Below are 13,024 nucleotides of genomic sequence, written 5' to 3' on the forward strand. Positions count from 1 at the left end.
CAAATTAGCAGCTCTGCATGCACATATCGACACCATATTAGCCCATTTCTCCTCTGCATTTCCACTCCTGAAGGAAGGGCATGCATGACCCTTTTAAATCAGAAAGACTATCTCTCTCCAACCTCTGTTTCTATATGTACACATAGCAAACCCAGCATAACTACAAAAATAACTGCAGCGCAACCCCCTGTGCACAAATCTACTTTTACTCAGGGTCATAGGCCAAGACCAAGAGCATGCTTACATTAAACATAAAACATATATATGATATGATATGATATGATATGATATGATATGATATGATATGATATGATATGATATAGACAAAGGTTTGAAAGCCATTATAAAATGTGGCCTGGTAATAATTTGATCATGCAAAAAGTAAGAAGATCCTCATAATTGTCTGTGGATCTGCTGGCAGTAAACAGTGAGACCTGTTGCACACACACATTTATACATCAGCATACCAGTGAGGAGCTACATGAAAGATTTAATGTTCCCACCTGTAACTGTTTCTGATGCATCTGTGGAAACGCAAGCACCTCCTCGGTCTTTATCACATCCAGTTCATGTGTTCAGTCGGCCCTGCAGACATCCTGCCTATACTGAAGCCAGGACACTTCAGCCATAGCAAAGTGTTCCATTCAGCTACAGCTGCATGTATCGACTGTAAGTCTGCCACTGACACAACCACTCCCCCCCCCACCCCCCACCCACCCCCTCCGTTAACTGCCAATAAGGTGCTGGGGGATGGTGGGCGGCTGTGCTTTGCAATCACTGACCCACTGACATTGGCAGTAGTAGCAAATATCACCCTGCAAGTCATGGCTGCTGTCATGCATTGGCAGTCCAGTGATTCTTTTCGCACGTGCAATGATGAGCCTTGTTCTACATGACTCAACTTGTTCAGGAATCAGGGAATGGGTGACCTGAGTCCGGTTTTTGGGATGCAATTAAGATTATAAAAAGCAACACAAACAGACAGAAACACGGCAACAATGCAACAGTTTGAGCGAGTACGAGCTTGGTTCTTAGTCTGTGAATGTTTTGAAACACAACAAAAACATATGTTCAAGAGGCGGCTTTAGCCAGCACGATCAAATCTACCAAAAAAGACCACAGAGTCAAGGAAAACTGCATTCAGAGCTCAGATACTGAGAAAAATGTTGAAAGGCAGAATCCCAGTCAGTGTACTACAGTGTTCTACATTACAGTTTTGTATCAAATACTGTAGACATGGTACTGGTACCTGGTAGACCTCACTCTAAATGTGTGTGCCCCCCAGACCAAATCCCCAAAAAACGTAAGTTCAAAAAGTTGGATTGAACAAGAAGCCCAACATAATACACAAAATAACTCAAAGAATACACAAAATGACAGCAAACTGCACAAAATTACAACAAAAGTACACTAAGTAACAACAAAAACACACAAACAGATTCCAAAAATACACTATATTACTCATAATACAGAAAATGACTACAAAACCACTCAAAGCTACATCAAATATGCCCATAATGATACACAAAATGACTAAAAAATTACACATAACGACAGTAAACGGTAAAAAAGGCAACAAAAGTTCACTAAGTAACAACAAAAACACATAAAAACATTTAAAAAATACACAAAATGACTCAATTCATAAACTACAAAAATGACAACATGTAGAAAATGACTATAAAGACACAAAATGCCAACAAAATTGCACAAAATGATTCCAAAAATGCACAAGTCGACAACAAAAATTCAGAAAATAACAGAAAAATACACAAAATGACAACGAGAACCCACAAAATAATAAGAAAAAACACACGACAGAAAAATACACAAAATGACAAAACACTCAGAAAACAACATAACCCACACAAAAATGCAACAAAGTAAGACCAAACCCTTTGTTCTGTTCTGTTTGGTCATTATTCTAAATGCTGACATGAATGCTGAAATGAGGCCATCAGCTCCAAGAACCACATTACTGGCCTATAGAAATCACAGAAAAGTGAGTTTAGTAATGTATTTCCCGCTCATAGGAAAGGCAGGGAAGGGGAAAATCCTGGCTGTGAAACCAGCCGTTAGGGGGAAAAAATGCAAAATTTGGTAAGACAAATACAACTCTGGGTAGAGTGTAACTATTTTCCAAATTAATGTTGCTTTAAATCCTTTTTATTACCTAAAAATCTCTGAAATCATTACCAAACACCAACCAAATCAATGATTAGTGGGTAATATTGTTTTATTGGGATTGTAATTAATAATAATTAGTGAACCATAGACCCATTAACTGTTCCCTGTGCAAGGCGGGAGAGGTCTTGGTTTAACTGCAGCTTCAGCAGAGAAGAACCTGTTTACCACGGAAATAACAGTTTACTTGAAATACTTGTTGGCGGCAGCAGCGAGAGAATGAAGGAAATATAACTTAAAAACGACTGTGAATGGGCTGTTATGCAATTTGCTGTACTTGTTCTATTTCTCTGTGATGTAAGATGGAGATATTTTCAGAGCAGCAGCTGTTGGCGCTGGTAAATGTTGACAACAGGAGTTTTCTCCTGCACTACCTACAGTCCTCCCACTACTGAAAGGGAAACAATGTTTAAATTTAATTCTGGAGGGCATCGACAGTCGTGTTATTAAATTTTTTTTTTTCCTACTTATTGCAATGGTTTCTACTGTTGTACTTTATATCAACCTCTATGGTTCACTACAGTAAGGTTTATTCAGTGATGAGTCTGGGAACTACAAGCAAATGTTCTCTGAACTTTTAATATTATGAAAAAAACAGAGATATTATTATTATTGTTATTGTTATTCTTACCGAATACATCAAATTTGCGCTTCGAGATGACTATTGTTATAATTTGCGCTATATAAAGTTGAATTGAATTGAATTAAAGGAGCATAGGGCAGGATGTGTGAAAAAATAAACGTTTTTTTTAATGCTAATGGGTGATGACAACCAAAGAGAATGAGCCCACACACATTTCTAACTATGGCTTTGAGCAGAGTATGTGATATATTTCGTACTGATGTTCTGGGCTCAGTTCTGTGGACGAGAAGTCAAAGGATGCTGATGGTGACCCTAGTGGTGACGTCAAATGACGCTAGTGCGCGTTCTCGACGGCTTGAACACTGGAAATAAAAAAAGAACGATAAGAAGATGACTTGGAGACTAAAAGAAGATGAGCACGGTGGACTAAACTACTGTTTGGTTCCACAGATGTATGCAGAGGCATGTGCACAGGTCTTGCAGTAAACAGTCGCATGAACGGCGAGTAAATAATTAACCGTGTCACGGTTGGAGAGCGGATCGTGCCGCATTTTCTCGTTCCGAGTCCGACCCAACAGTGAAAACCTCATTTTTTCTTAAAGAAATAACATATTTACATTCGTTTTAGTGGTAGGCACCAATTTTATTAACAAAGAACTGTTAATGTCAACATCAGATCAGCGCACGGGTAACAAGCGAACATCAAAACACAAACAGGGGACGCGGTGCAAGATACCCATCAGCTCGATTTACATAATCCATGTATCAAAGATAAGGAAAATCCATGTTATTGGGCAGAAAAAAGAATGTTTCAATGGTGCATTTCTCTACAATTGTCCTCCTTTGCTCCATCCTCCCTGCACTGGGATCCTGTGTACACTGTTATACAGCTAAAGCTACATTCTGCAGGGCTACAGCAGCTGCAGCAGGAAAGGAAAAACGCTGCGCGCAAACGACTCTATGTGACAGAACCCGACCACCATTTCTAAATATCTGTCCAATCCCGACCCGTCGGGTGTCGTTGGGCATCCATCTTCTAGTCACAGTATCTAATCAGCTGTGCTCCGGTGCTAAAAAACTGATGCACGCTCCCGCGGAGGCTCGGCTGATGGCCGCAGTCACCCTAACGACCGTGGTGTCACTATGGAGTCTGATTTCTAGATCCTGCCCTATGCTCCTTTAAATGACAACATTAATAAGTGTAAAAATATATTTTTTACAATTATTTTCATTTGATATTTTATTTAGTTTAACTGCTTAGAGCAGCGATTCTCAACTGGTGGGTCAGGACCCAAAAAAGAGTCGAGGAACTTAACTGGGTGGGTCACAGACAGCTGGTCCAAAATATATAAATACTTAAAGTCTCTCATGTTGGTCCTGTCTTTTATTTTGAAACAAACTTTTCTTTTGACAGGCATGCTGTGAAATGCACGTTGCACGGGAAAATGTATAGATTTATGTTGTGATTATATATTTGTGTTTTCAACAGCTATTTTTCTGGTGGTTCGTGAATTTAGGACCGTGGCAAAATGTGGGTCCCAGGGTGAGAATGTAATGGACATGTCTGTAACTAAAAAATATTATTGAAAGATTTGTAACCAATATTTTAGTCAACTCATAGTAAGAAAAACAGCAAAGAACATATTTTACACTCAAGACTTAATAATTGATCCATCAAAGGTTTAAAAAACAAAAAAAAACTGCAGCGTTTTTTCACTTTCCTCAACTTTTTGATGACGCTTCAACATTTGTCCACGTCTGCGCAACTTCACGCATCTTTTAGCAGAGCGCTTCAGCATTTGGCATCATTCTGTTTCCTGTGAATTAATACAAAACAGTCTAAGCTATTATTTGTATTATTATTCTAGCACACAGAGTCAACATACACACTAGAGTAGATCATTACTTCTAACGCAAAACAGTGAAATTCACACCCCACGTGCAAAATCTCACTAAAACTGCAGGGCGTATTCAATTGTTCAACCAGGATCTCAAGAAAAAAAATAAAAAAATAAATAAATAAATAAATAAAAAAAAAAAAAGTGAATGTAACCATGTCGGAAATAAACTGAATAAATAAATAAATTACATTAGATCGAACTAAACAAATCGGCATTGAAAGTAGATTTCATCAGGCAAAGCTCGTACCAATAGCAAAGCAAAAAGGAGTCCAAAACTCAAAATACTGGAAAAAGTATGAACAGAAATTTACATAATCAAATAAGTCAAGTTTGTTTTGTTCTTCTTTTACCAGATCTTGGCATATTGGACCTAATGTTATCACTATCCTTACCACCTATTGTTCTATTACTTTCCTGCGAGCCTGGACTCGCTGTGCAACAAACACACACACTTGTAAACCCACCTACTTTAAAGCTTTCCTTACTGATCTATTGTAGAAAATGATTTCATCCTAAGCCATCCACTAATGTATCCATCTAAATCCAAACCTCCAATTTCTTCATTTTCATTCACAACTTAATATTCTTCGAAAAAAAAAAAATATATATATATATATATATATATTTTTTTTTTTCCTAAAACTTTCCTTTTAGAATATTTATATGGGTTAATAATGACTAGACAGTTTTAGCTTTATCACACATTTAGGGTAAAAATAGATGGTGTGAGGAAGTCAGACAAGTACAATGTACATTAATTTCTTTATTGTTTGAAAAGTAAATTTGGACGAAGAAAAAAAGACAGTCCTCAGAGGGATGGACAGCAATTTTTCTATTAAAGTGTTAGCTAAGCGACAACTAAGGTGACTAAAACTACATCCTGATGATAGTTCGTCTTTGCCGTCTGTGGTGACAGTCAGTACTGTGCAGAAATAAATGTGCGGGTTATCTTTAGCAACTTCTTCAGGCCGTCCTCTGCTGAGGAGTGAACAAACGGCTGCAGTGTGGTATTGTTTTAGTGTTTGAGTTCACACATTTTATTACTCAATGGTAAAAAAAAAAACAAAAAGAAAGATTAGTCATCAGCAATCATCTTAAATGTTACGTAAAATAGTTGCTGACACAAATTGAGAAAAATGTAATTATAGTGATTGTTAAAAGGGTAGAAAAAAAGTTATCGTATTTTAAGGAATCGGTTATCCTTTAAACTCAGATAAAAGTGTTATTTAATGTGTTATTTCAAACTTTTTTCTGGCTCGAGTACCCAGTTTTGTTATTTGTCCAACTACAATATTTTCCTCAGAATACACGTAATGTAATAGTGGTGACATTTTTAAATAATATCATTTTGTAAATAAGTGAAATTAAACAGTATTTAACGCAATGGTTCCCAATCTTTTTTGGATCGTGACCCCATTTCAAGCGGCTCCAAAGGCACTTTTTTCTCCGAGAACATGTTTTTGATTATTTTTAAAAGATTTATATTTGAGAAAGTGAAAGTATAGAACACAGTTAAAATTGTGTGTTGTTTTAAATTTTCAAAATATATTTTTAGCAGTTATTATTTTTTGTCATTTACATGAGGCCATGACCCCAAGGTTGAAAAACATTAATTTGGTACCTCCAGAATAGTTTTATTACGTTCAAAAACGAAAACGGTTTTCGGACGTGTGTTGGTCAGTTTGTTTGTGTGTGTGTGTGTGTGTGTGTGTGTGTGTTTGTCTGTCTGTACACGATAACTTGAAAAGTTATGAACGGATTTTGATGAAATTTTCAGGAAAAGTTGATAATGGGATAAGAAACAGCTGATTAAACTGGCTACCAAAAGAATATATATATATATATATACCCCAATTATTTTCCCATCCACACTGTGGAACTCCTGTTTTAAACATTGTTTTAGAACACTGATGATGTCATCAACAGTGATGTCATCAGTGTACGATCGTGTACTCAAACACACAGTCTGCGCTAAACAAGCGCGGGATCATTTTTAAAGTTTTCATTTCCGGGTACACGTACCCCCATTTGTAACACAAGCCTCTATACTGCTCCTGAACACATTACCACACTTATAAACTAACCTCTACACACGCACAAGCATTAACTATGAATTCTTCATTCTTCAGCATGACAATACAACACACGGCGCTAAGCAGAGGTGCTTACAGAGCACTTACACATAACAACCCTCTCCAGATTCTCACAATGAAAAAGCTTTAAAAGCATCGAGTTCAAAGCGGGAAAAAGCTGAATGTGCATCATGATAGCCTTTACTTCTGGATTAGCATATGCGCTACAGGCTGGAGGGACTCAGGCTGAGTAGAGATGAGAGCCATGGCTTTAAGCAATGCTAATGTGCAGCTGAAATGAGCTGTCTTACAACAAGCCTCTTCAATTCACCACGAGCGTTCAAAGGCCAAAGGTATAGAATGGTGGTTATTTCAGCAGGATGACCCCACCCCCTTGTTGACCTCTCTAACAGCTGTACACACGCACACACACACACACACACACACACACACACACACACACACACACACACACACACACACACACACACACCGTGTAGACAAAGCTGTGTGAACCAGCCAAGCTGAAGAAGCTTCATTTCAATCAAATGTCAAGGCAACAAATGGAGAAGGATACAGGCCGTGGGCGGTGCTATGAATAGCCATGCCCACCTTGAGAGTCAGGGTCACAATTCTTCACACAACTGTGTTTGCAACACTTCAGAGGACACTGAGACATACTTTGAAAATGGACCAGGCCCATACTGACAATGTCTGACCCACTGCACAGAAATACACAAGTAGCCATTGTCCACGTCTAAAACATAGTAACTTATATCTGAGATTTACACAAACTTTATATTAAAAACTTGTATTTCCAATGGTTCCCAGCTTTTTTTTGGATCGATATCACAATTCTCTGGCAACCCCAAATAATTTGTTTTTGATCATGCTTTTTTTTTACTGTGTTAAAGATACAGAGTAGCCAAGATTAGTGATAAATTGTGTGCTATACTATATTTCATTTGAACTAGATTTATATTTTACAAAGTGAAAGTATAGAATACAATTGTTTGAAATTGTGCTGTTTTTTTTTAAATTATAGAATGAATTTAATAATTATTCAAGTCATTTCAACTTTATTTATATAGTGCTAATTATAACAATAAACATCTTGTAGCACACAAATAATTTTTAATATATAGATTAATAAATAATAATATACAGATTTAAGAAGATTAATTTTATAATTGAATTTTTTTTTTAAAATGTATTTATTATTTAATCAATTACTAGAAATTTCAGGGGACCCCATATGGTGTCACGACCCCAAGGTTGAGAAACTCTGCCACAGGTTAATTCAATTCAACGCTATTTACCTTGTTACCCGTTTGTGTGATGATCTAATAACCCAAGTGAAACAAACTACATCCACTAAGATATGTCAGGTAAATTATACTTTAGAAAATGATGGCGACAAAGTGACACTCAATGGTATTAAATAGATCTCAAATCCTACAGGACCAATTATTACTTGAATTGAAACATATTTATTTAGGAGATTTTGGTGGGGAAATATAGCATAAATATGTTGAATTAAACAAAAGAAAGCTAAACTGTAAGTTGATATTCTTTATTTTACACAATTAAATAGACTAATGTTTATCTAGATTCCTTGTAAGTATAATTAATTTTGCTCAGTTAACTAGTAAGTTTGAATTGATTTTCTCTACTGATTTAGTGATTATTTGTGAAGTTTCCTCAGAAATTGAGTATATGTAATTAAGAAATGACAAAAAATTTAATAGATGTAAATTAATATCTACCAGATATTTTGTGAATTTTAATTGATTTGTTTCAAATTTTCAGTGAAGTCAGTGTTATTTTGTTCAGAGACTTAGTAAATTTAAGTAATGTTTCTTGTGAAATTAAGAAACTTTGACTTAAGTTTTGGCATGATATCACTAAATCCAACACATTTTAATGTTCAGTTCATTAACATCTATTTATTTTTATTATTTAAATTTTGTTAACTTTTTCAATTCATTCTAATCAAAAATTAGGAAGTTAAAATTACTCATTTTTATTAAGTGTCACTTTTTTGCCATAATTTTATTGAGTAACCTTGGTTCACGTTTTTTACGGTGTAGTGCAAATCACAGCAATAGTCATCTCGAAGCGCTATCAAATATAAAATTCTTAGGAAAAAAGAAAAAAGCCAACAGATCCACATGTACATGAACGCAGCAGTTGTCACTGCCTCACATCGGGTCGAGAGTTTGAATCTCTGGATACAATTGGAACCATTATGTTTGATATGCATGTTCTCCCGATGCTTGTGTGGCTTCACTTTTGCTACCATGGTTTCTCCGCCATCAAAACATGCACGGCGGAAACATTAACACATGACACTGGCCAAATATAATCTGTTGTATGACAACAAAAGCACTTTGAATGCAGATTTTTAGTATCCAGTAAAGCTGAGGTAGAACTACATCTACTTTTTTTTTATTCTTTGCCAAGTTTTTTTGGGCTTTGATTTAAAGTTGAGGTTCTCACACGTTAAAAAAAAAAAACAATCTCCATGACCCCGTTTCTACAGAGTCGTGGCCTCCAGCAGAGGCAAATCAGCTGTCATGGCAACATGCACTCCACGTCTCAGCATCCATCATCATCACCATCATCATGATCATAGTTATTAACAGTGGTTCAAAGGGGGGGGGGGGGGGGGGGGGGGGGGGGGGGGGAACAAGGGAAACATGCCACTGTGGTTGATCTCATCCTTTCTAGGGAAGGCTCATGCAAATGAAACAAATGCAGTGAGATGAAGACTAAGAAAAGATTTGGCAGAGCAGTGCAGTTATGTCATGTGCGGAGGCATTCGCGGTGCTTCTTCAGCTTCCTGCTGACACAACCACCTCCACCTGAGTGCACGGCAGCAGGCAGTCGAACAGAGATGAGGAAACAAAACAGCACAGTTGTGATTGTGTGAAAGCGACCATTAAAACATAAAGGGAGTCGGGGGTGTTGGAAACAGAAGGGAAGAGGAAGTCATACTTTGGACATTGGCGTTTCAGATGACCGGGCTTTCTTGGGAGATATCTGTGAAGAGAGCGAGATAATTATTTTTTTTGTTCCCCCCTCTTCAGAGATATCTCCTGTGGTATATTGCTGTTCTCTGCTACAGAGCTTTGTGAGTGTTTGCACCATATGTTCTTGTCTTCTTACTTGGTTTGTATTAGTTAAATACAACCAAAAGATTGTGTTTGACTCATTAACTTCTGAGAATGAAATACATGTGACCTTCTGCTGTGTCCTTAAGGGGTCACAAAAGTCAACAGATGTTCCTTAACAGGGTGTCTTACTATGGGTCACTCACATACAGTTGGAAGTTATTCTGGCATTTTGAGAACAGTGACCACGTGGAGACACATTCACTTAATAATGTGCACTGGTGTGTTTAAATGCAGAGAAACTAAATATGTTTTGGAAGTAACTCATTAAGTGTTTGGATGTCATTGGCTAAAATCAGCAGCAGTGACATGTTTGGAGGATGAACAACAACACATCAGAGGAGACACTCAGAGAGAGGAGGAGACACATGGTGACGTTCACAAAGACAATCAGGACAGGTCACAGAACCACAGCAAAATAAAGACATCAATTTAGAATTATGGCTGCAGGAAAACAATGCCTTAAATTCATAGTAAATCACTGACATTGGGTGTGATGACTCAGCACATATTTAACAGTTCACACGCACACTTAAAACATGACAATTCATCTGGAGAATATATACATACATAAAGAATGTGAGTTTTAAAATTGAATTAAAATCATAGTATAGACTTAAATCTATAATTTTCAAAGCAGTGATGCTAAAAATGACTTATCACAACTGAGGCCTCAGCGTCAAAATAGGACTATACTTTAGGCCAGAAATGTGTGATTTAGTTGGTTTGTAACAATGACTGTTATAACGTTTCTTATTATTGCTTTTTAACATGATGATACCTAAAATCCTGATAGTAATTTGTTCTAGATAATGGGTCGGTTCAATAGGGGATATGGGTGTGCCCATTCTCAACCGAGTAATGGTTTAAAACTGATGTGAGTTCATTCAATTTAAATAAAATGTCAACCAATCAGAAAGATGTTCACGAAGAGTAAGAATTGATCCTAATCTTGACTTAAAGTCATGGTAGCAGAAAAAAAAATTACATTTTCATTTTACATTTTTAATTTGAAACACTTGCTCACATTGTTCTTAAGTCTTAACTACAAATATGAGTATGGGATGAGGATAGTTTCATTTTTTGTGTTTTATTTGCCTCTCAGTTTGACAGAGTTTACATGTGGGGAGTAAAACAGCAAGAAACACCAGCAAATACGTGAGAGACTGCCTGTAAGGGCATGAAAGGAAAGCGTTTAGGACACTGTTCCAAGTGGTGTGACAAAAAAAAAGCAACAGAGAAGGTGTGGATGGTGGAAAGGTGAGGTGAGATACTGATACTGAATAAAAGAGTAGTTCATCCACACCGCTCAGCCTCCAAAGTCCTCTGTCAATTCAAACGTCTACCTTCATTGGTGCCAGCTGGATGGGGGTGATGTACGATGGGTCCACCATTGGCTTGGGGCGGTTGGCAGTGTCCGCTAAGAGGCTCTGCCATTGCTGGGGGAGTCCGGTGAACTTCTGCTCCCGCGGATCGAAGCCTGTGTGAACCCGGTGCTCAAAGTTGGAAGGAGCTGAAATCTCCAGCCGCTTCTTCTTCTTTCCAAACATGCTGGAAAACCCTGGCAATCCTGCCGCCCAAAGGAAATACAAATAAAAACTATTAGTAGACATCAATGCTAAGCAAACTCTCAGCATCCATCCATCAGTTACTATCACCAACCATTTTCTGTCCTTACATTTCTTCTATAACCATATTCCACCCGACAGGAGGTTGGACAACTGTCCAGGTCATCACAGAGAGACAAAAAAGCAGGAAAATACTACCACTGCAGCCTTTTACTATGGCAGGAAACTGATTAGCTTACAAATTAGGGGTGTCCCGATCCGATATCGAAATCGGATATCGGCCCCATATTAGCCTGAAAACGAATATCGGATATCGGATTCAAATTTCGGTATTCTCTATTGTTCTCTGTTCGCGTAACATCACTTGATCAAGCCTTTTCTAACATTCAACACAACAAAACTAGTAAATATTATTTTTTTATTAAAGAAAAAAAAGTATATATACCGTATTTTATAAGGCGCACTTAAAATCCTTTAATTTTCTTAAAAATCGACAGTGCGCCTTATGTATGAAATTAAAATGTCAAAATGTTTTAGTACAACTTTGGTAAACTATGAAGCTGCACCACTTGATGGATTTTTGGCGCTTCAGGGCTACCGTAGTCTGGCGCCTTGATATGTACCTGTACTGTGCTTCAACATACTGAACTGAAAAAGTCAGTGTACTGTTTTATATTTTATGTGTTAAACCTGAACAATGTTGAGAGTTATTGTTAATGAGTTGAATAAAGTTTGACTTAACTGACTATTTTGTTTCGCTTAATGAGCCTTAATAACAATAATAATAATAATAATAATAATAATAACAAACTGGTGCGCCTTATAGTCCGGTGCGCCTTATGTATGAAAATAGACCCGTTCAGACCCATTCATTGATAGTATGTATATACAAAAGTTGTATCAGGACATCCTTATTAGAAATATAAGCCATGCAAACAATGACAATGCTAGTGAAATGTGTTGAGATTGCAGTGTCAATCACAATCACGGAGAAACTGTGTGCAAAAAGTGATGAATTAAAATCCATAATTCAGACGAAAAACAACTGTTGCTGCAGAAAAAGCAGGAAGAAAGGAATGCAGGCAGGAAGCTAATACGTAAAAAACGTGATACAATATCAGCACAAATCATACTTTTATTACTTATTTTGTAGTGTGGAACGTTAGAAAAGGCTTGATATACTCAAACAGAGAACAATAGTCAGCAACAGTAGGTTATTTTGTTGGTGTGTGAACCACAGTCACCTATAGATAGAAGTGCTGGAGCGGAAAATTTTATCGGAGAGCTTATGTTGGTGATTTTAGATGCAGTCCAAAAAAATCCGATATTCCTTTTCTGGCTGATTTTGGACCGATATCAGATATCAATATCGGATCGTGACACCTCGACTATCAGGATGTAATCAGTAAGTGAAAGGATTGCATTTATCCATTAATATTCTTTCTTTCCTGAGCGCACCTGTCAAATCCGCGAAACCAACCAAGATCTTCTAACAATGGGCAAGAGCAAGAGAACTGATTGGTCAGGAGGCGGGACATTTGGA

The 13,024-nt window shown here is 37.2% G+C and overlaps 1 protein-coding gene across 5 annotated transcripts in view; it reads right to left on the reverse strand.

The window, feature by feature from the left end:
* The window catches only part of pak5 (p21 protein (Cdc42/Rac)-activated kinase 5), a 100,828-nt gene that overhangs the window by 55,709 nt on the left and 32,095 nt on the right, over positions 1 to 13,024 (reverse strand). For 3 of the 5 annotated variants that reach the window (XM_028439913.1, XM_028439914.1, XM_028439911.1), the window contains exons 2-3: positions 11,260 to 11,483; positions 9,738 to 9,782 (exon numbers count right to left, since the gene is read on the reverse strand). In XM_028439913.1, the coding sequence (XP_028295714.1) occupies positions 9,738 to 9,782; positions 11,260 to 11,463 (249 nt within the window). In that variant the 5' untranslated portion in view covers positions 11,464 to 11,483. Of the gene's footprint in view, positions 1 to 503; positions 747 to 9,737; positions 9,783 to 11,259; positions 11,484 to 13,024 lie in introns of those variants that run through there. The other 2 variants (XM_028439912.1, XM_028439915.1) reach the window with 2 other exon arrangements.

Source organism: Gouania willdenowi, chromosome 24, assembly GCF_900634775.1.
Source record: "Gouania willdenowi chromosome 24, fGouWil2.1, whole genome shotgun sequence".
In the NCBI taxonomy this organism is placed as follows: Eukaryota; Metazoa; Chordata; class Actinopteri; order Blenniiformes; family Gobiesocidae; genus Gouania; species Gouania willdenowi.